Source organism: Bos taurus, chromosome 20, assembly GCF_002263795.3.
Source record: "Bos taurus isolate L1 Dominette 01449 registration number 42190680 breed Hereford chromosome 20, ARS-UCD2.0, whole genome shotgun sequence".
NCBI lineage: Eukaryota > Metazoa > Chordata > Mammalia > Artiodactyla > Bovidae > Bos > Bos taurus.
In genome coordinates this window covers 42,012,280-42,036,546 of record NC_037347.1, presented here as the reverse complement: position 1 = coordinate 42,036,546, position 24,267 = coordinate 42,012,280, and the positions used below count along the sequence as shown (strand labels likewise).

The 24,267-nt window shown below is 44.1% G+C and overlaps 1 protein-coding gene across 4 annotated transcripts in view; it reads right to left on the bottom strand.

The window, feature by feature from the left end:
- Positions 1-24,267, bottom strand: part of DROSHA (drosha ribonuclease III) — a 122,760-nt gene that overhangs the window by 85,610 nt on the left and 12,883 nt on the right. For all 4 annotated transcript variants that reach the window (XM_010816832.4, XM_015459113.3, XM_005221630.5 and 1 more), the window contains 5 exons: positions 19,689-19,920; positions 16,475-16,616; positions 14,433-14,587; positions 10,698-10,778; positions 2,352-2,438 (listed from right to left, as the gene is read on the bottom strand). In XM_010816832.4, the coding sequence (XP_010815134.1) occupies positions 2,352-2,438; positions 10,698-10,778; positions 14,433-14,587; positions 16,475-16,616; positions 19,689-19,920 (697 nt within the window). The remainder of the gene's footprint in view (positions 1-2,351; positions 2,439-10,697; positions 10,779-14,432; positions 14,588-16,474; positions 16,617-19,688; positions 19,921-24,267) is intronic.

The window sequence follows — 24,267 nt, the reverse complement described above, 5'->3', positions numbered from 1 at the left end:
AAGCTCAAAGTAGAGAAGACTAAGCATCACAACAGTGAAGACAAGCAGCAGCCTGGAAGGCTCTGAAGGCCCCAGGGTGCCAGCGGCTCCTCCCCTCACAGCTCCATCCCCAGACCCCCTGAGGAAAAGCCCAGCCAGCAAACACTGTAACAAACCAATTCTTGCATAATGTCACAGATCTTAATTACCTGAAAATAGAATCTAATCAAAATATACAAATGCTAATCTAAGCATAAGAGACTCTGTTCATTATGCCATTCTTATGGTCTGCCATTTTTAATCCTAAATGCTAAACATGGAGCAAATGATCAAGATTAGAAACCTAAAAGACATGTTTTTTCTACATAGATATTAAACATTATTCTTTTAAACATTTACATATATATAAACATTTATGCATATACCCCCACACACATATATATATGAAAAGCTTAGGTGGGTAGGGGAAACTAAAGAATATCCTAATGCACATTTGTTTTTCTAATATTACTGTTACTTCCCATCAGAATAACTCAACAAAGTTGTCCTAAATTAAATATAATGAGAGAACTTCAAATGAAATAATAATGGTAAAGCCATTTTGGAAAATAGTTTGGTAGTTCCTCAAAATACTAAACACAGATTTACCACACAGTCCAGCAACTCTAGTCCTAGAGTTACACTCAAAGGAAGGAAAACATACATCCATGCAAAAACTTGTAAATAAACGTTCACAGCAGCATTATTCATAATAGCCCAACCGTGGATACCACCCAAATGTTCTCTGACTGATGAATGGATAAATCAAATATAGTATATCCATACAGCAGTAAAATGGAATGAAGTTACATATTACACCATGGATGAATCTTGAAAACATTTTGCTAAGCAGAAGAAACCAAAATGATCATACATTGTATGTTTCTATTCATATGAAATACTAGACTAGGCAAATGATAAAGACAAAATATGTTAGTAGTTGCTGAAGGCTGGGCAGCAGGAAAGAACTGACTGCCAGTAAGTACAGGGTTTCTTTGGGAAATGATGAAAATGTTCTAAAATTAGATTGTAGTGTTAGTTTCACAATTCTTAATATCATAAAATATATATTTTAGATGGGTGAGTTATGGTATATTAATCATATTCAGTAAAGTTGTTAAAATAAATAATAATTAATAATCTAATTCCGAAGGACTTCCCTGTGGTCCAACAGCTAAGACTCTGAGCTCCCAACGCAAGGGACCAGGCTTCGATCCCTGGTTGGGGAACTGGATCCCTCATGCCGCAACTAAGAGTTGGTATGCTGCAGTGAAAGATCCCGAGCACCCCAATAAGTCCTGGAACAACCAAATAGTGTGTCCAGTCATGTCCAACTCTTTGCAACCCCATCGACTGTAGCCCGCCAGGTTCTGCTGTCCATGGGATTTCCCAGGCAAGAATACCGGAGCAGGTCGCCATTTCCTTCTCCAGGGGATCTTTCCAACCAAGGGATAGAACCTGGGCCTCTTCTATCTCATGCATTGGCAGAAGGATTCTTTACCACTGTGCTACCTGGGAAGCCCCTAAACTACTCCTGATCTTAGTCAAAAAGCTGAGAAGTGATCAAAATAAATAAATAATAAACATTTAATATTTCTTCAAACAGGAAAGTAACTTTTATGTAGAAAAACATCAAAAAAAAAATCTAATTTTGAAATTGAAATCTCTTAATAAAAAATGTAACCAGAATTAATTAATTATACTGCTGTCAACAGCAGTATAGCACAGTAAAATAGCACACAGCCATGTACTACAGAGTCAGTCTGCCCAGGTTCAAGTCCCCACTGTGCCACATGTTACCTGAATAATCTTCAGCAAGTTACTTAACCTTATTTGTAGAAACAGGGACAACTGTCCCATCTGCATACTGGGGAAAATAATACCTACTCTATCAACTTTCTGTGAGAAATAAGTTAATACATTTCAAACACAGAATGGTGCCTGGTACCACAGTCAACAAATATTAGGCATTTACTGTCATAAATGCAGTAGTTATGGGTCACTAGATAATATATAAGTTATTTGTCAATTTTTAAGAGATACACAAGTGTTCTATGCATTCTTCCAACTCCATAGCTCCAACAGACCTATCCATAGTTCACTAGGTCTTATGAGGTACCAACAATATAAAAGAAAAACGACACAGAAATTAGTATAATGAGAGGAAGCCAAATTAAAGTCATTATGATAAAGGCCAGTTTTATCAGCATAAAAATAAAATATTTTTTTAAGAACTGAGTCCACACTTAGCCTATTCACATTTCAACCTATTAACACACATAGATCCTATTTATATTTTTTAACAAATGAAATAGATTTTGGTAGGAACTTACTAAAAAGTTTGTGGGAGGTGAGACTGTAATTCGATAGTGGAAAAGCCTGCCAGCATTGTTGGTCATAGGACGACAGGGCTTGATGGCCTGAGGGGAAAAACAAAAGTAAGTTTAAGAGTAAAGTGGCAAAATATTGTTACTCAAAACTAGACTGTATTTTCTACATTCACATCTGACAAAAGAGGTTTTATGTGTGTTCCTTCACAAACTGGTAGGAAAAGAACAATATTCACTTTACCACTAACTGAATGGATAAACATGGGCTGGCTGGTCACTGGTATTCAACCTGCCTATTCACATACAATACAAGGGGTTTGAACATAGAGATCTTTCTAGAACTAAATTTCCATGACTATCTTCCTTTTCATTTGTAAAATAACACAATACTTGACCTTGCTAACCTCCCAATAAACCAAAAAGCAAAAAGAACAATCTCAGAAGTAATAGCAGTAGGCTATAACAGGAAGGGGAACAAAGTGATATGGTTAAATATGCTGAGTAAAAATAGAAGGAAACAGAATTGCAGGAACCACAAGAATTGGTAGAACAGAACATGCATGGAGCTTAGGGCAAGAAAAGAAAAGCAGCATCAGCAGAATCACTGGGTACTCTGACAGACACAGCGATGTGTGACCCAGACCACCCTTCAGGGAAGGACTTGTTGCCCTTAAACAGTGCTGACAGCAGTCTCTAGCTGCCGGCTCCTTCAGGATCTGCGTCACGAACAGAGCCCCCTCACCTGATGTCAGGTGTATACTGAGCGAGACAGAGGTACGAAGGCGCAGCCACTGCGGCCCACCTTGAATGGGCAATACTCATTCCTTGGGTCATCACCAGGTTGACTGGGGCTTTGTTGGGACTGACTCACAGTTCGGCCAATCCCTCTGTCCAATCCTGCTCATACCCTCTTCCGCTCACAGGTGAAGATCCCCGAGAAACATCATGCGCCCCAGACTTCACCTTCACATCTGCTTCCGGAGAATCCAGGGTGTGACAGTAGGTACCAGAGGTGATCCAAGAAAGCAGGAGGTAAGATGAGGTTTTGGAGCTGAATCACCTGCCATCCGACTGGCAATAAAGAACCCATCACAGTGCCTGGTGGCACACACAGCCCCTGGCACCAGATAACTCGCCAGCTGAAACTTTCAAAGATGCTCAGTGGGAGACTATACCAGCGGAAGCAGGTTCGATGCAGCAGGTGTTGAAGACTTGGAGTGACCAGAAGCTGTACGGATAGTGGGATGGATGACTACTGCCGAGCACCACTGATGCTCTACCTTGTTCCTCAAATCTTAGGGTGATCTCAGACTGCTTGCTCCTCGTGCCCAGAAGTTTCTGATTCAGCAGCTGAGGCAGGCTTGAGAATCTGCACATCTAATAAGGTCTGAGGTGCTGCTGATACTAGTCAGAAGGCCTAAGAGAACCACTGCTCTGCAGAAATGCAGCCGGAGAGGAGGAGGAGGAAAGGCAGCTGGAAGCCAGACATGAAAGCAGAGGACCTGCTGATGGCCCACTAAGAGGCTCCCATCACCAGCAGCGCGAGGTCAGGCTGCGCGCCAGGACTACGCCTGGGGCTCACCTGTCAGAGTCGGTGGGCCTTAAAGACTAATTAACAACCATCCACCATAGGTCTGTTACTCCAAGGTCAGGGCTATGGAACCTGCGATGCGGACGTACAGGTTTTGACGCCTTATTGTCATTTAGTCACTCAGTCGTGTCTGACTCTTTGTGACCTCATGGACTGTAGTCCGCCAGGCTCCTCTGTCCATTGCATTTCACAGGGAAGATTTCCCACTGAGTGGGTTACCATTTCCTTTTCCAGTTTGCCTCCTTAGACTCCTCTAAACCTTCTGAATCTTCAGAGGCAACCTAGCCTTGTCTATGAAGAGCAAGCACTCCTCTGTCTGAAGACAAGGAAAGCCTCTGAAGGTGACATTGTCCTCACCTCCCCTACCCCATCAAATCTCCCTACCTGACAAGAGACCTATAATTAGGGTCATACCACAGCATAACTGCCAGGTTGGATGAAGAACAAGCTGGAATCAACACTGCCGGGAGAAATATCAATAACCTCAGATATGCAGATGACACCATCCTTATGGCAGAAAGTGAAGAGGAATTTAAAAGCCTCTTGATGAAAGTGAAAAAGGAGAGTGAAAAAGCTGGCTTAAAACCCAACATTCAAAAAAATGAAGATCATGGGGCATCCAGTCCCATCACTTCATGGCAAATAGATGGGGAAACAATGGAAACAGTGACAGATTTTATTTTCTTGGGCTCCAAAATCACTGCAGATGGTGACTGCAGCCATGAAATTAAAAGACACTTGCTCCTTGGAACAAAAGCTATGAAAAACTTGAGAGCGTATTAAAAAGCAGAGACATTACGTTGCTGACAAAGGTCTGTCTAGTCAAAGCTATGTTTTTTCCAGTAATCATGTATGGATGTGAAAGTTGGAAAGCTGAGTGCCAAAGAATTGATACTTTTGAACTGTGGTGTTGGAAAAGACTCTTGAAAGTCCCTTGGACTTCAAGGAGATCAAACCAGTCAAACCTAATGGGAATCAGTCCTGAATATTCATTGGAAGGACTGATGCTGGAACTGAAGTTCCAATACTTTGGCCACCTGATGGGAAGAACTGACTCATTGGAAAAGACTCTGATGCTGGGAAAGACTGAAGACAGGAGGAGAAGGGGACAACAGAGGATGAGATGGTTGGATGGCATCACCAACTCGATGGACATGAGTTTGAGTAGGCTCTCGGGGTTGATGATGGACAGGGAAGGCTGGCATGCTGCAGTCCATGGGGTCGCAGAGTTGGACGTGACTAAGCGACTGAACTGAATAGCATCACTGGTTTCACATTTCACAGCTGGAAAGTACTAAGAGGAAACATAATATCCCACAGGAACTATAAGAACTAGCCAGCGCCAGCACATGCCAGCAGCAGGAACTCACACAGGACTGGCAGTGCATGATCAAGAGGACCAGGAAACAGTTGGTTAGGGAACAGCTGACGGAGTTAGGAGCATTCAGGATCCAAGGCCATCAGGAGATGCTGGGAACTCCCTACTAAGATGTCTCGCAGTCGTGTCTGAGTCTTTGTGACCCCATGCACTGTAGCCCACCAAGCTCCTCAGTCCATGGGATTCTCCAGGTAAGAATACTGGAGTGGGTTGCCATTCTTTTCTACAGGGGATCTTCCTGACCCAGGGATTGAATCAGGGTCTCCTGCATTGAAGGCAGGTTCTTCACTGTCTGAGCCACCAGGGAAGTTCCACTCAGATGTCTTGCTGCTGCTGCTGCTAAGTCGCTTCAGTCATATCCGACTCTGTGTGACCCCACAGACGGCAGCCCAATAGGCTCCCCCGTCCCTGGGATTCTCCAGGCAAAAACACTGGAGTGGGTTGCCATTTCCTTCCCCAAGGCATGAAAGTGAAAAGTGAAAGTGAAGTCGCTCAGTCGTGTCCGACTCTTCGAGACCCCATGGATTGCAGCCTACCAGGCTCCTCCATCCATGGGATTTTCCAGGCAAGAGTACTGGAGTGGGGTGCCATTGCCTTCTCTGTCAGATGTCTTAGTAGCATGAAAAAGCAATGGTCCATGCTGACTAAAGTGAAAATACCAAAACTGCAGGACAGACAGAAAAAGAAGGAATTCAAAGATTCAAGGAAATGGGCACACTGGGATGGATATAATATCTATGCCTGAAAAAATACCAGATAATCATCTTTCATGGCCCAGAAGACATGCCACTAACCAAGGCCAAAAGGAACATGCTGGCACAGGGGCACCAGCATCAGTAGGATGATCAGTGGTGGCATCCTCTGCAGGCCAGGACTGAGCATAAGAGGGGCTGACACAGTACACAGCTTGCTGACCACATCAAGGATGACAAGACTCTGAAACCAGAGGTAAGACGATGGAGCTCATTATAAGAAGCCAGGTTACACAATTATCATCATGACCGGTAGGACCAAAGTGGCAGCCAAGGGGATCTGACCCAAAAGGGTCACAGAAGAGGCTTTCACAGCCTGGTGTCCTTGGGTACAAAATAAATGGGTAGCTGACAAGCATACCACCTTAGTTGGTGCCAACGGAAGAAATCAAGACTGGACAAACAAGAGGCTTAAGGTAGGTTGCTCCCATACACAGTCATAATCCCTTGCCCAGTTCCAGACCCGACCAAGTTACTGTACTGAAATCCACTGACTGAAAAGGCTGCCCAAGAGGCCAGAGGCCAGGCCCTGTGACACAATCACAAGCAAAAATAGTCATGACAATCCTGTCCTTCCCCAAAGGGGCCTATGCCCATTGTGCTCAAGGAACTGTACGCTGGGGAAGGAGGAAGTCACACAGTGTAAGGAGTGCTGGACACACCATCTGAATCAAGTGATACTCAAAGACTGGACGTATCACCCTGCTATCCCCGTCAGAGTGGGGCAGATGAGGCCAAGGCAGTATAGATCTTGGTCACGGTCTGGCTTATAGGAGGTCCACTGAGTCTACAGATCCACCCAGTGGTCATTTCCTTGGTCCCTAGACGTACCACTGGAATTGACAAAATGGGCAGACGGTGACACCTCCCCCTGGGTCCCTGATCTGTGGAGTAAGAGCCACCATAGTGGGAAAGGTCAAGCAGAACCCAACCTGGACATCAAAAACAGTGTGACTCCGGGGAATGGTGGAGATTGTGCCACCCTTAAGGATCCAAATGACACAAGGGTGACTGCCCCTATCACGGTCTGTTTAATGCACCAGTCTGGGCCCTGAAGAAATCAAGTGGATCCCGGCAGATGACCATAGACCCCAAGAAGCTCAGCCAAGTAGCTCCGACTGCACCTGCTGTGCCAGGTATTACAGCAGTTTCAGCAGATGAACGTGATCTCAGGCACCAAGTGTGCGGCAACTGACCTGCTGAATGTATTCTTTCCTATCCCAACAGAATGAGGACCAGCTCTGATGAGAACAGGTTCACGTTCACATGGAATAGACAACACTAACGGTTTTGCCACCAGCCTGTGTGAATTCTTCTACTCACTGTCATCATACAGTCCAAGGCGCTCCTGACCTAGAATACTGCAGCATGTCATACTGCTCCATTGTATCTTTGACATTATGTCGACCGAGCGAAAAGTCTTGGTAAACTGTACATGCTCCAAAGGGTGGGAGAGAAACCCTACCGAGATTCAGGGCCTCCCACAGCCACTCCATTTTTAGGAGTCAGTGGTTCCAAGACAGCCATCCAAAGTAAAACACAAAACTACTGCCTCTTCCATTCCTACAGTGAAGAAGGAAACAGAATACCAGGTGGGCTTCTTCGAGTTCAGGAGGCAACGCCATCCTCAGAGAGGATATTACTACAGCCCATTTATAAAATGGCACAAAAGGCCACCAGCTATGAGAGTGACTCAAGTGAGAAAGGCCTCGGCAGTTTCAAACCACAGCTCAAGTTGCCCTGCAATGGGAGCCACGTGATTCAGCAAATCCCAGACTGCTGGTAGGAAAAGATGCTGAGAGGGGCTTACGGACACACTGGGAGAATCACCATGCTGGCCTCTGAGGTTCTGAAGCCAAGCCGTGCTGTCTATCATGAAAAATTATGTGCCTTTGCAAAGCAATTTCGAGTATGCTGCTGGGCCCTGGCAGACATGGAAGGCACGGCCAAGGGACAGCAAACAGATGTGGGGCTGGAACTGCCCGACGAGAGCTGGGTTCTGCCAGTCCCCTCTGGGCACACGTTTGGGTGGGGCCATCATAAGAAGGAGGGTGCCTATAACCAGAACCACAGAACCTGGCACATACAGAGTAGGGGGCATGAACAAACTGGGCACCCACCACTGTCGCATCAGCACATTCCCTCAGCTGATGACTAAAGTCAGGTGTACTGAAAGCAGAAGGAAAAGTCCAAGCTCAGTTTGCAAATGGGTCAGCCAAAAAGGAAGTACAGGGACTTCCCTGGTGGCCCTGGGGTGAGGACTCTAAGCTTCCAAAGCAGGGGGCCTGGGTTCAATCCCTGGTCAGGGAATTAGACCCTGCATGCCATAACTAAGATTCCCACATGCCACAACTAAGGATCCTGCACGTCGTAACCAAGACCTGGTACAGCCAAATAAATAAGACAGCGTTCTTTAAAAAACAAAGAAAAGAAAGGAGGTGCAAGCCAAAAACAGACTGTGCTGCAGCCTTCTTCATGGATGGCTCTGAAGACAGGGACGAGGGAGACCACCCAGTGGGCAGGGTTCCAGGTGGTATACCTGGTCATCTACTTTGTGTGGAAAGAGAAGTAGCCTGAGGTTAGAATAAAGATGGACTCATGGCAGAAACGGAGAAGGCAATGGCAACCCACTCCAGTACTCTTGCCTGGAAAATCCCATGGATGGAGGAGCCTGGTGGGCTGCAATCCATGGGGTCGAGAAGAGTCGGACACGACTAAGCAACTTCACTTTCACTTTTCACTTTCATGCATTGGAGAAGGAAATGGCAACCCACTCCAGTGTTCTTGCCTGGAGAATCCCAGGGACAGGGGAGCCTGGTGGGCTGCCGTCTATGGGGTCACACAGAGTCGGACACGACTGAAGCGACTTAGTAGCAGCAGCAGCAGCAGCATGGCAGAAAGCAAGTGGCCGGCCAGCTGGTCAGAGGCCTAGAAGGAAAAACCTGGGATGATCAGGGATAAGACAGTCTTGGGGTGCCCCCAGGGCGGGGGACACCCACCGTGGAAGAGGTTCTAAACCACTGAGCTAACAAAATGCCCCGGCCAGCCTCAGTCAGCAGTCAGTCCCCCAGAGCCGACAGGATGGGCATGAATGAATGAATGGACATGAAGTGGACACAGGAGCAGATGGAGCTCAACAGCATCCAAGGCTAAGTTGCTAAGCTGCCTGCCATACCAGCCACCTATAATGACCACCGCTGGGACCCCAATATGGCACCATCCCTGAGGGCCAACTGGCCCCTTGACAGAATGTGGACCATGTAGGCCCCATCCATGGTGAAAGGGCCAAGTATACTCTAAGAATGGGTTTGACTGCCTCAGCCAGCACCACTGCCCACCCGAATCTCCCTTCACAGAGGGCTCTGCTGCCCAGCCGTGCGAAAAACAGTCAGCACACAGCCTGCAGCCATCAGCTCCTTCCAGGTCCCCCTCCACTACAAGAAGCCCCCTCCACCATGCCCTTTCTCAGGCAGCTTTCTCGGCACAGATGGAGATGCGCGTATGAAAACCATCCTGGCCCCACGTGAGACAACTTCGACAAGCCCAGCTCTAAAGGTCCACCCCAGGTGGACATCCCCCTCTGCTCAGTCCCGAGCCCACACTCCTCTTGACCATGGAAGGTCTCCACAGCAGCCCCACCTGCAGAGACCCCGGCCTGAGGCATGCACACGGACACTCACAGGGCGCAGGCCTTGTCCCACACGCCCTCACTATACTCTGTTGTTATTGTTGTTGTTTAGTCCAAGTGGTGTCCAGCTCTTTGCGACCCCATGGGCTATAGCCTGCCAGGCTCCTCTGTCTATGGGATTTCCCAGGCAAGAACACTGCAGCTGGTTGCCATTCCCTTTGCCAGGGAATCTTCCCGACCCAGGGATCAAACCAGGATCTCCTGCGCCTCCTGCGATGGCAGGCAGATTCTTTACCACTAAGTCACCAGGGAAGCCCTAAATACAGTGTGCTGAAGCATAAAGTGACAATCCTGGGATTAACGAGAATACCTTGCAGAGAAGTAAAACGTAATGGGGAAAAAAACGAAGGAAAATAATTGATCGGGAGTAGTTACGTATAACTCTTCAATGTAAAAGTGTTCAACTCATCATGCAAACACCTTTGGAGTGTTCCTGACGACCCAGGGGTAGGGTGTGACACAGGTCAAACAAGTCCGTGTGACGCTCACAGCTGAGTGGAGACAACAGACAAAGACTGACAAAGGCAAGGGCATACACGCACATCCCCAAGGGAAGAGGACATGTGCCATACAGCACCTCGATAAGAGCGTTTCTCCAGAGATTCACCACCGTTTACAACAAAAACATGAAAAACAACTACAATTACGGACCATTTTAGGATACTGAAAATGATAAAAAAAAAAAAAAAAAAAAGGGCACTTCAAATTCACTTTGCCTACTTTAAATAATGAACCTCCCGAAGTGTCCTTGATAACATTCCCATTCCACCCCCAAAACCCAAGTATGTCTCTTCTCCAGTGATTAGTAACAGAGACTATCAGGGAACCTGAGAAGACTATTTCCAGGGTATTACTTCATTTATGGGGAGCAGAATAGCAGCAGCATCTGTCTACTTCTGGATGCTCAGCGCTGACAAATGTAATAACCCAAACCAGTTACCTCTTCTCCGGGATAAATGCTGTGCCTGATGCCCGTGCGTCTCGCTTTTGCGCTGCATTTGCAGAGTGGGCCATCATTCATCTGTCAGAAACAGAATGTAATTCGTTTTTATTGGGGGGAAAATCCACTCCATGCACGACGATGCCGCGGAAACTGTGTGGGTTTTAATGTCATGAGTACCGAAGCTCTGAAAGGCTGTCAAGGTTTGAAGATTAAACGGATGTTCCAAAACCAATAAAGCTGCAAACTGTCTATATTGTCTGATAAAGGGAAACGCTATGACAACGCTGGATTCCCGACTTATTTGTGCAGCCGAGCAGAAAATATCAGTGTCAGCGCCCTGTTTGCCCCCATCTTCTCCTACTGCTTTCCAGTATGTTCCCGCTATTTCTTATTTCAGGAAAAATGACTCTTTCACAAAAGAAAAGCCTAGTTTATATTCTGAAGGAACATGTAGAACGCTTTGAAGGTGACCTGCAGATTAAATGTTTTCAAAGAAGAGACCAAAAGGTATCTCAAGCAGAAGGAAGAAAATGACTCCTAGAACCAGAAAAACTTCTAGCACTAATCAGGGGACTCTGTGTCTGTTTTTTCACCTTAATTCATTTTCTGGCCATGAACTCCACTCACATGATTCGATAAGTGAATAATCCTGGGTGCTTCTTGGATAGAAAGCTGCTGGTTAAGCACTATAGGGGGGATAGGTGGGTGATACCTAGCTCAGGGTCCACATGATTAAGGAACCCTTATTTTAATTTTAGTGTATGTACTGCTGAAGCAAGCACTAAGAATATTTACATGGGAGAAATAACACACACATGATATGCTTAGTAATTTCAAAATAAAGGAAAAAACAGGGTTCAAGAAGCCAAAATGTGAAAAGAAGATGGCTATTCTACACGACGAACCAGGAAAAGAGAAAAAAGAGAAAGAAGGAATCCAACGTTATGCTCCAAGAACATGAAAGTGAAAAGCAAAGTGTTAGTTGCTCAGTCGTGTCTGACTCTCTGCAACCCCATGGACTGTAGCCCACCAGGCTCCTCTGTCCACGGAATTCTCCAGGTAGGAATACTGAAGTGGGGAGCCATTCCCTTCTCCAGGAGATCTTCGCCACCCAGAGATTAAACCCAAGTCTCTCATGCTGCAGGCAGGTTCTTTACTGTCTGAACCCAGGAACATGAGACCCATCTAAATGGAATGGATCACATAAGTAAGTGACAAGACCAAAAAGGCAGCTGCTGCTGCTGCTAAGTCGCTTCAGTCGTGTCCAACTCTGTGTGACCCCAGAGACGGCAGCCCACCAGGCTTCCCTGTCCCTGGGATTCTCCAGGCAAGAACACTGGAGTGGGTTGCCATTTCTTTCTCCAATGCATGAAAGTGAAAAGTGAAAGTGAAGTCGCTCAGTCGTGTCCGACTCTAGCGACCCCACGGACTATAGCCCACCAGGCTCCTCCGTCCATGGGATTTTCCAGGCAAAAGTACTGGAGTGGGATGCCATTGCCTTCTCCGCCAAAAAGGCAGAACTGAGGTCAAAACCTTAAAGGGCCTTAACCAGTTCGTGAGTTTATTCAATATAAATGGTTAATATGGAATCAAAAAGGAGATCAGAGCATCGGTCTGGAGAATGGAGAAGTGGAGTTCCATTTCTCACTTTTTTGGTATTAATTAAAACATAGATATTTATATATACGATATTATTATGAGACATATATATTCTATATACATATACATATTTCTTTAGAGTTCTAGGGATTTATAACTCATTTTGTCAAAAATAGCTCAATAAAACTTTGAAAAGAAATATTAAAAAAACTATAAGTCTCTTTATCCCTTTGAGAAATCTAAAGCTCCAGGTGGTACAAGAGAGGAATAATATGGCTACCTAAAAAAAAAAAAATCACATTAAGATATTATCCAAAATAACAGCTGGCAAACAGAGATGTGATTGAATTCCCACCAAAGTCACAACACATTCCTAATGCAGGACACAACTTGTGATGAAAAATGCGGAAAAATCATTTAGTGCTCACTTATTTCCAGGGAAGGAAATAGACATCTTACATGCCCATCTTTTACCAGGGTCTGGTCTCCAATACAGATCAGCCCTTTATAAGGCTCACCTGTACAGGGGATACAAAACCAAATACAGTCAATACAACACTGAGACTATTTGTTTCTTGATATGAGAACAAAGTCCATTAAAAGACCACACACCAGGTAAGGGGAGTGACTAATGGAGAAAGGATTTTTCTTGGGGGACACACAAATGTTCTAAAATTAAATTGTGATGACTGTACAATTCTGTGAATATACAAAAAAAAAATGAACTGTACACTTTAATTGTGTAAATTGTATGGTATGTGAATTATAACTTGCTAAAGCTGTTTAAAAAGATCATATACATGATTAATGTACCAAAGTAAAGATTCCAAAGTGTATTAACAATTTGTAAACATTTCTGCTCAATTCTCAGAGAGCAAAAAGGACCACAAGGTACATTTCTGTCAGGCATTCTAACTACATTAATTCTACATTAAAAAAAAAAAGATAATGTAATCTAATATGAACCAGGAGAACAATATCAAAATAATGTAGAATGGTATGAATTTATTTACAAAATATAAATTTTAAATGATCTTTTTCTAGGGATATGTTTAATTATGCTTGATAAGTTGACATGTATTAAAGATACTACTTTTGTATGTATTATACATTTGTAAAAATACAATTATTTTAAAAAGATACTATTTTGCACTATGTATTATTGTGTGTGCATGCTCAGTTGCTCAACAGTGTCTTACTCTTTGTGACCCCATGGACTAGAGCCTCCCAGGCTCCTCTGTCCATGGAACTTTCCAGGCAAGACCACTGGAGTGGGGTGCCACTTTCTACTCCAGTGGTATCCCTCCAACCCTGGGATTGAACTCGCATCTCTTGCATCTCCTGCATTGGCAGGCAGATTCTTTACCACTGTTCCACCAGTATAACTTCATAATAAAACAGAAAGTGAAAATAAAAAATAATTATGTCCACCTATGACGTCACTGGCTTCCCAGGTGACGCAATGGTAAAGAATCCACCTGCCAACACAGGGACACAACAGATGCGGGTTCGATCCCTGGGTTGGGAAGATCCCCTGGAGAAGGGCATGACAACCCACTCCAGTATTCTTCCCTGGAGAATCCCATGGACAAAGGAGCCTGATGAGCTACATACAGTCCATGGGGTCGAAAAGAGTCAGACACGACTGAGCAACTGAGCACAAACACACACGATGTCATTAGCTCAAACACGCTTAATAACAAGAAGTTACAAGGAATTGTGACTTCTACCAACTGGCAAATACGAAGTCTCATAGGGCCTGGGACATTGTTTACTGTATGGTTACAAGATAACTTCTAGATGAACTGCTTTTAAAAAGAGCTACAAGAGCTCTCTCCCTCATCCTACCATTCGTCTCCTTCCGTTTACTGCAAGTTTAATGAGGCAGCACCACCATCCTGCTCCCTCACACAGGATTTACAAACATCGTCAAATATGATTCAAGGAACACTTGCTCTGGTGCTTACGCTTTGGAGCTGAAGCTGAAAAGAAATAAGCTGTGAAGGATGACGCCCAGCCCTGAGAGTAAAATTCAGTTTCAATACCAGCTACCATGCATCTTCTGAGCCAGCAGTCATAAATGTGATGTGTGGGTGTGCAACCTTCACAGCAAGAGCATAAAAGCCTGCGCACCTGGCCTGGGTCGTTGTACCAAAGTTCATCATGAAGTCGGTCAGGATGGGCCTTTTTACGTTTGATTTCTGCAATGACGTCGAAAACTTCAGAGTCTGAGCTGCTAGAGCAGGTGCTGTCCTCATCGGACTCGCATTCGGATTCACTGGAACTCTCTATAGCGGTGAGGGGAAAAAGATGGAGAGAAGCTGAAGCAGTCTGCAAGCTGATTTTACATGAAGGTTTTACATGAAGATTTACATTTTACATGAAGGTTTTACATGAAGATTTACTTCCAAATGACTGAAACGTAAGGACCTACGTTTAGAAATGTAAGGACAGCTGATTATTTTCCAGCAAACACTCCAGTGCCTACTCCACACTAGAACTCTGCTAAGCAACCCATGAAATCTAATAGAGCCCATGATGCTAAGTCACAATCTAGAGGGGGAAACAAAGGATCAAAGATTTTTAGAGAAAGACTTGGTGAACAAGACCAGAGAAAATGCAAACCGCCAGAGCTGTCTGAGGTTTCACCTCCTAAAAGGTGCAGTGAATCCACCCTGATCCACCGGGGTTTCCTAGAAGGGGTGCACGTGACCCAGGCACACGGATGGGGGCGGGGTTGGGCTGATGAGAAGGAAAGGAACACAGAAGGGGCGCTGCAGGCAAAAGCATGGAGCAAGACAATGGGTGGACTCTGGCTGCAGCAAAGGCCTCACAGGAAAAAATCCAGAAGTGAGGGGATAAAAGGTCATGAATGCCAGGCTCTGAAGATCAGACTGAATCAGATTCTAAATTTTTTTCTCTCAATAGTAACAATAGGAGACTCTAGTCCTTCAAAAATGACTAGATAAAAACAGACCAAGAATTATTGTAACGAAACAATCCAGTCACAAAAGACAAATATGGTATGACTCTACTTATATGAGGTACCTAGACTAGTCAGATTCATAGAGACAGAAAGTAGAAGGATGGTTGCCAGAGGCAAAGGGAGACAGGAATGGGGAGTTGGTCTTTAATCTTGATAGAGTTTTCAGTTTAGCAAGATGAAAAGAGTTCCAAAGATTGTTTACACAATATGAATGCATGTAACACGCTACAGAGCCATACGTCCAAAAACGGCTAAGTAGTATATCTTACGTGTATTATGTACATGTTCTTTGTATTTTACTACAATCAAAAAAGAAAAAAAGAAGACCTAGAACTTGGAGTGATCCTACAAGAGATTACTGCAGTACAGCGTAGTAAGAAGGAGCCCTGACACTGCTGTATTTTCGAGCATACTACGTGAGATGGGTACTGTCATTCCTCTTTTAAGACGAGAAAATCGAGACACAGAGAATCACATCACTTGCCCGAGATTACATTTCAAGTGGTGGAACCAGGATTCAAACCCGGGCCAGCTGGTTCTGTCGTGCCTTTCCCCACCACGGACACTGCCTCTGAGTGAAGGAGAAATAACAAAGGTGGGCAGACGAGAGCCAGAAAACACGCAGGAAAAGGCACACTGAACGTCTCCTCTGCATACAGCATTGCGTTAGGGGCTAAGGACACGATGTGGTGAGAAGCAGTGATCTCAGCATCTCCTTGGAGTCTCAGAATACATACGTGAAAATATGTAAGAAAGTGATGGAAACTTTGTGAATAAAGAGAGCGCTTCAAACAGAGCTGGACTCGGGCTGGAGTTTCCACACCCTGGCAGTGGAGAGAGCCACAGGAGATGCCTGCCCATCAGAGCTCGAGGCACGGGAACAGGCTCCTGCTTTTGACGGGAGGCTGGACTGTGGTCCCTTATGATTTTAAGACAGAAGGAGTCTTGGGGGACACAGTGGCCAGCATGCCTTGCAAATGAGATCTCTTATGTATTCTACTGAATATAACTAAGAGAAAAGAAAATCGAAAAGAAGAAAGTTACATTGCTATGTATTTGCTGACTGGAATTAAAATAAAATGGACATTAGGAAATTTTACTATGGGACTCTCAAGGACACATCCCAAAAGTCTGGTATTAAACAATAAAAAAAAAGCACAGGATCTCGGTCTAGTAACTTCTGACTCACCTAAATCTTCATCTAGCTTCGTCTTGGGAGGCTCCCATGGGGGTCTAGCAGCTTTGGCCTTCTCTTGCCTGCTCCCCAACTCTTCCTCAAATTTGTCATATAAGTCACGGAGCCTACTTGTTCCAACTACAGTAGAATCTCCCTTTGAAAAATAAAGGATCAATATTAGGAACTATATTAATAATAGTCATACCAAAGAGACTTAAGAACTCACCAATAACCAAAGATTTTAACAGCAAGATATCATTTTTCAACCCTCAATTTAACAAACATTTTAAATACAAAATGCCCAGAGTGCTGGCAATGATGCTCTCAGGTAAGTGCACTTTGCCAACCCTTAGAAATGTTAGAAATCTTCATCTATGCCCTTCTGATACAGCAACCAAAAAATCATAAACCCCTCAGAATTCATGACACCTGATACCCTCCTAGAGAACATATACGCCTCCCCTACTGAAATTCACTGGTGGTGTATATTCCCCATTAACCCAGTGACCCACAAACCACACATGCATCCCATAAACACACGGACACACACACACACACTCTTTACAAACACAGGGTTCTGCAATACATTCCTGGAGGAAGTTGCTCACTTTCCCTTACTCTCCTCCCAGGTTGAAAATCACTTTAAACACCCACCTAAAATGTACATTTGACATTTTCAAAAGGCACCTTTCCAACATAAAATGAATATTCAATCATGAAATCTGCAGTTATTCCCAAGAGAGGGTGCCTGCTTTCCTCAGCCCCACCTCATTACTGACACTGGTGATGCCGGAGTGGCTCTGACACTTAGGCTCTCTCTGCAGCAGCAGTGCACAAACAGAAGCCAATGTTGGCCTTCTGGTTTATCAGCCTTCCTTCTACCCTGGAGTTTTAACACACCCACAAAAAAGGTGAGGAAAAGCAAAAGCTCTGCTGTTCAAATGCTCTGAACCTCAGTGCCTTCAACATTATTTCAAGAGTAATGATACCCACGGGGAGCCATTCTCCCCTTCCCCCTTGCTCACAGAACTGGGATTCCCTTCAGGTTTGGGGCGGAGAACCCGGGATCTCAGAAGCCAGTCCCCCTACGCCACAGATGTCTCTGTCCTAATCCCTGGAAAGTGAACATGCCACCTTTCAGTGCAGAAAGAACTCTGCAGAAGCAATTAAGGCTACAGAATGTGAGGTGGGGTTATCTGGGTGGACACAACTGAACACAGGTCTTTAAAAGTGGAGAGGCTCTCACAACAGCAGTCAGAGGTGCAACAGAAGAAGAGGCAAGAGATCTTTAAAGCACAAGAGGGACTCGACCCACACTGCTGGCTCTGAAGATGAAGGAAGGGGTCCATGGGCCAAGGAATGCACACGGGCTCCAGAAGCTGGGAACAGCCCACACCTGCCAGACAGCAAGGAGACAAGGGCCTCCATCCCACAGCCATAAGGAACTGAACTCTGCCAACAACCTGAATGAGCAAGAAAACAGTTTGTCAACAGAAAGGAGAGCAGTCCTGCCAGTACCTCGATTTAGCCAGGGAGACCCAAGTTTGACTTCCGATCTACAGAACTGGGAGTTAATAAATGTGCGGTATTTTAAGCCATGAATGAAGTCTGTGGAGATGGGTTATGGCAGAGATGGAAAATTAATCCATTAAACACAATTCTGGACGAAGGGATGAAAGAAGAGATCCCTGGGCACCCTGGGCTCCACCCAGTACTGCCCTCTGCATCTGTATCTGGGCAGAGGTGTGTACGGACATGATGCCTGGGGCTCCTGTGGGCATCCTGCAACTGTGATGGGCCCTCTGAAAGATAGCGATACCCACCTACGGCCCTGCCATCACTAAGGCACTAAATACACACCAGCCACCACCTCCCTCCAGATGGCTTGTCGAGGAAAACAAACCCAGCAAGCTTAAACCACGATCAGTTAAGTACTCTCATTTACAACAACATTCTGAAGTAACAGATGCCTTCTTTCCAGAGATGTTTTAAGAATTCAGGGAGGTAATCTGAGACACGTGGGGCAGTTTCACAAATAGGGCTCCATGTGTGAGCTTCTCCTTGCCTGTGTCACCTGAACCAGGACTTAAAACCCTGCTTTTCTTTATCAAGTAAAATATCATGCCACCAAGAGAGACCTCTCAAACCTTTTTGTCAAGAGACAACAGTCTCCTCTCAAGCTCACCATAGGTAAGGGCCCAGTCCAAGTCGAAGATGTTTTTACAAAATTCCAAACAACAGAATGCTCTCTTATCTATCCCACCCACTAAATCTAACATCTCCAGGCTCTTCTGTCCTAAATCTGTAGGTATCCCTTCCTTCACTCTTTCATTTCATCAGTGAACATGACTGTGTGTCCATTCTATGGCAAATACACCTAACTTAATGGGGATGGAGGCATAGTGCCTGTTAGGGGAGAGAGAAAAAAAAAAGAAAGGGAGAGTGACAGAAAATAAAATGGAGATGGAAGAAGGAGGAGAAGCAAGCACACAGAGGTCATGGGGCCCCCAAGGCAATGAGGCACAGCTGCTGAGCCCCAGGAGCCCCATCGTGAACAGCACGTGTGCTGACTCTCCTGAGAGTGGGGCCCCCAAGGCAATGAGGCACAGCTGCTGAGCCCCAGGAGCCCCATCGTGAACAGCACGTGTGCTGACTCTCCTGAGAACCCATCCAAGGTGACGACGCCGCGACTCCACAAAACCAGCAACCAGCACAGGAAACCTGCTATGGGTACCTTTGGTCACGGGCAGACTTGCAAGAGACAAACTCAATTTTCCCTTGTTTCTCGTTTTGAGGGAAACACACACACACGCATACAGATGTATACCACGGGATGTATAACATAGCTATGAGTGAGAGCTTACAAGACCACCAGCATCAAGGCTAGCAGTGGCATCAAAAATCAGAATGAAGAGATCCTTCCATACACCTGCAGCACTCTTGCCTTTTGTAAAGCAGCTTTTGTCTACAGCAGCGGTTCTCAACCAGGGGGAGGGGCGTTCTCTCACCCACCAGGATGAGACACTGGGCAACGTCAGAAGACAGCCTCGGTTATCACAGCCATGAGGGTGCTACTGGCATCCAGCGCACAGAGCCCAGAGATGCTGCTCGACATCCAACCAGGCACCGGGCAGGCCCCGCCACAGGGAACTATCCAGCCCCAGACACCAACAGCGCCGAGCTTGAGGAGCTCTGGTCCGTAGCTTCTCTCCTACCACAGACCTACCACCTGATCCATGGGGTCACTGGAGTAGTAGTTTTCTGAGTGGGTGCAGCGAATCCACACAGGCTTAAGGAGTTCTTCTTCCTCCTCCTCATTTTTGTCAGGCAGCCCCTCCTCTGGCTCCTTTTCCTTGATTGAGGTATAATTCTTCTCTTTGCCAGAGCCCGGGATGTCACTCCATCTGTCTTTTTCTTCCTCCCAGCGACCTCTCTTCTTCTCCCTGCTTGGGGAGCGACTTCAAAAGGGGGCAGAGGGAGGCTATTAAAAATGTTCTTTCCTTGTAAAACTTTTCTATTTTACCTGTTTAGTTCATTTGTCACCTAAAAGAAAAACGTCATGCCAAACCACCATATTCGTTTGTATGAAAAACCAGTGACCCCATGACACCAGTCTGCTGACATCAGAATCACCTGAAGTTATTTGTTTAAAAACACAAATTCCCAGGCCCTACCCCAGATCTACTTACTGATTCACAGTCTCCGGGGGTGGGGCCCAAGATTCTGTATTTTTAATAATCTCCCCAGGTGATTCTGGTGTGCATCCGGCAGGTTCAGGGGCAACCGGCAAACCATAACTCCTAGAATAGAAAGATCTCTAGGAAATACATGGACATCTCCATCTATAGACAATCTCAGCACTGAGCACACTAATTTTGAATTCTCCACATCTTGCTTTGCCAAGACAAAAAAAAAAAAGTCTTCACAAAACATGATCTCCACTTAGCCATAAATTTAGCCTGAGGACCAAAATCCAAGAGTGAACCAGTTATACCATCCCTCATCATTTCTCTGGAAGCCCCTACTTGGGTATTACTGCTTAATGAACCACCAGTTCGCCTAACTCTGATCCCCACAAATACTAATAGTAACTCAATTAAAAAGGAAAAAAGCAATTCTATCTCCTTGAATCGCTGGAGCATGAAATTTGCAAAGGCTCAGCGTATGGACGTGCTTGGAGGGAAAAACCCAGAGGGTAGATTTTTAAATTAAGCCCAGGACATTTCAGTGGAACCGTACAGACTTGGAGAATCCAGCCAAGGAGAGAGACTGCTTTATTAGCGATGTGCTGCCAGCTCGGCAGCTCTACTAACAAAGTCACTCCTACCCAAGAAAGTTTACATCTGGGTCAAAGTCACCAGTAAGTTTCTCCATCAACTCTATCACTCATTTCTAATTTTATAGCAGGGAAAACCTAAGTGTAGGTGTGTATACATCAGGGGGGAAATAGTGGGTGATTAGAAGGATTATATATATTACTTATTGATGCAACTTCTAAATATTGCAGTGTACATCAAGAGGTTTGTTACCAGAAAAAAATATTTACTGTGATGCAAAATGTATATATGTTCACTGTAGAAAAATAAAACAAAAATCACCTGTAACAGCACTCAGAGATAACAATTATATTTCACAAATATGTTAGAAGATATAGATATATAAACACAAGTTTCTAAAAACAGGAACTCTGTAGCCTGTTTTCCTCAACAAAGTGGTAAATCAGGAACATCATTCTACTTCAATACATCTACATCTGAACCATTTTTAATAATGCATATCATTCTTTTATATGTACATACCATAATCTGACAAATCTGATCATTGTCATTTAGGAGATTACCTTTCTTCCCCCACTGTAAACAATGCTACTGTAAATACACTTGTGTTCTTTGCAGACTTGTCATATTATTTCACACACAAAGAGAGTGTACTTTTCTAAAGGCTTCTCTACAGATAAGAATTACCAGTTTAGATTACCATCAAAACCGTATGTGATTTCCCATTTCCCCACATCCTGTCAACATGATTGTTTTTCATCTTTTCTATCCTTATAAAAAGAGCATCTCATTTAATTTGTCACTACTGAAATAACACGTTTCACATTCACTTCTTTTATTAATATGAACATGAATCAATACACCATGCCAATATTTTTAAAATTAGGATTACAGTCTTTTGACGATTTTTTATTTAAATTATCACCCATCTTCTGTCATATGTAATGTAACCTTTTTCAGTTTATTTTCCTTTTAATTCTATTTATAGCTACATCAGAGAAGGCAATGGCAACCCACTCCAGTACTCTTGGCCTGGAAAATCCCATGGACGGAGGAGCTTGGTAGGCTGCAGTCCATGGAGTCGCGAAGAGTCGGACATGACTGAAGCGACTTAGCAGCAGCAGCAGCAAAGCTACATACAATCTTTATATGGCCAAATGCAAAGATTGTTTGTTTCTATTTCCAGTCTTAGTGTTATGGCTGTAATCCTTTCCCATCGCATGGTTAAATAAATATATTTTTCAGTTACTTTTAACATTAATTTTTTTTACTCTATCTGTCCAAGATCTAAGGCAGAAATCTGAACCAATTTCTTTTCCATACAGTTTGCATTGTTTCCACATCAGTTTCTCCTCTGATGTGAAAAAACAACTTCATGATAGATGTAAACCTTTATATATACTTGAATGTTGTTCCAGATTGGTCTCATTGACCTATTTATATCCATACCAAACTGTGCATTATTTTTCTTCATTACACTCACTTCTATTCCCAAGAAAAATTTGAGTCCTAGTAAAGTTCTAAAAACAGTACCTCAACTGAACTTACATTAAAATTATAGATTTTTTGGAAGGCAGATATATTCACCACTATACCACCAACACTGCTAAAAACTACAAATATTTTGGAAGAACACTGGTATGTTTTTTAACCCTATCTTCCACTCCCACTACAGGAATTTAACATGCCCTCCATTCATTTACATCACCTTCCTCGTCATCTACTACACTTAATATCTTCCTATTGATCAATATATTTTTAAGTTTATTAAGAAATTTAACTTTTATTCATTTAAATTTTCTATTTATATTTTCTATTAGTAAGTAGGTATTCCTGGTATTCAGGGAAGGCTCTTAATTATGATATGTTTATTGTATACCTGTCAACTTCAGTGAGTTAATTCTAACATTTCTTGACTGATTCTCTTGAACTGTCCTGGTAATATCATTAGCTAATAATGGCAAATCCTGGCTCCCTGTGGGTGTGGTTTTATTTGTTTTTGTTTGTGGTCCTTCCTGAGAGCCTGACACTCTTGTAAGCACTCTGATACACTTAGTCCTGACAAGATTCCTGAGGCAGATATAAACATCCCCTAGACAGGAAACAGAATTAGAAATTCTGTTTCTCTCACAGAGCTAGCAAGTAATAGTTAAATGTTAATATGATAATTTGACACAGACATTTTGACATGTACTAAAAATCCCACCAAATGTTTTATTATTACCATTGAGAAACACAGGCAGAAGACAACCTTACTCCATCCACTTTAGGTTGGTGTCATAAATAATGGATGATCAGGGTTGTCTATTGTGAAAAACAATTAGTATTCTTTTTTTCTTCTTTCCTTTTTTTTAACACTTTGAGAGGGACATTTCAAAATAGGAGTAAAACATCATTTTAGGTGTCTCAGGCATTTCAAATTTCAAAATCCGAACTCAAAAATTTTGTTTAATAATATGCTATATTACGAACTATGATAATTTTTCCTGTTTTACAGTATTTATATCTATAACTTTTATTTTCTCATCTACTGCATTAGTTAGAACTCAAAGAATCCAAGTCTCTGCCTTCTCCACAAGTTACTGGGTACTGGAGAAGAAACAACTAAACCAAGAGGTTTCCAGCACTGAACATTAAAAACCAACCTCGGGTGGGCCCTCAACGAGTTCCACAAACACAGTATCTTAGCTTTTTTCCTATCCTTATCTCCTCCTCTTCTGCAGGCCCTTTCTCACTGAACAGACTCTTCCTAGTTGACCTCCTCTAATTCATGGCATTTAGCATTTCTAGCTAAGATCTCTTTTCTGAACCTTATACTTTTGTGTCCCACTAGGTACCACACAATTCCACCGAGCTGTCTAACAGATTTTCAAATTCTACTTGCCCAAAATTGAACTCATTCTTTTGCCTGTTTCTTAGTGTTTCCAGCCCTCCAAGGGGAACATCACATCTCAGGTGATGACCAAGTCCTACTGACTCTCCCACATCGATCTCTCTCAATTACCTCCAAATTTCCCCATCGTCATTGCCACAATGGGTCGGTCTAGCCACAATCATTTCTTTCCTGGATTGCTAACAAAAGCCTAAACTCCTTTCCCAACCTCCAAGTTTGACCCTCTGAGACCACTTCTCCAATGCAGCCTTCACACCTGCTCTTTCTCTCCCCCTACCATTTGCCTTCCCTTAGGCATTCCTTGGAGAAGGCAATGGCATCCCACTCCAGTACTCTTGCCAGGAAAATCCCATGGACGGAGGAGCCTGGTAGGCTGTCTATGGGGTCGCTAAGAGTCAGACACGACTGAGCGACTTCACTTTCACTTTTCACTTTCATGCATTGAAGAAGAAAATGGCAACCCACTCCACTGTTCTTGCCTGGAGAATCCCAGGGATGGGGGAGCCTGGTGGGCTGCTGTCTATGGGGTCGAACAGAGTCGGACATGACTGAAGCGACTTAGCAGCAGCAGCAGGCGTTCCTACCCATACTCCAGGGAATCAGTACATTGTCAACTTCTCTATGACCACCCGAAA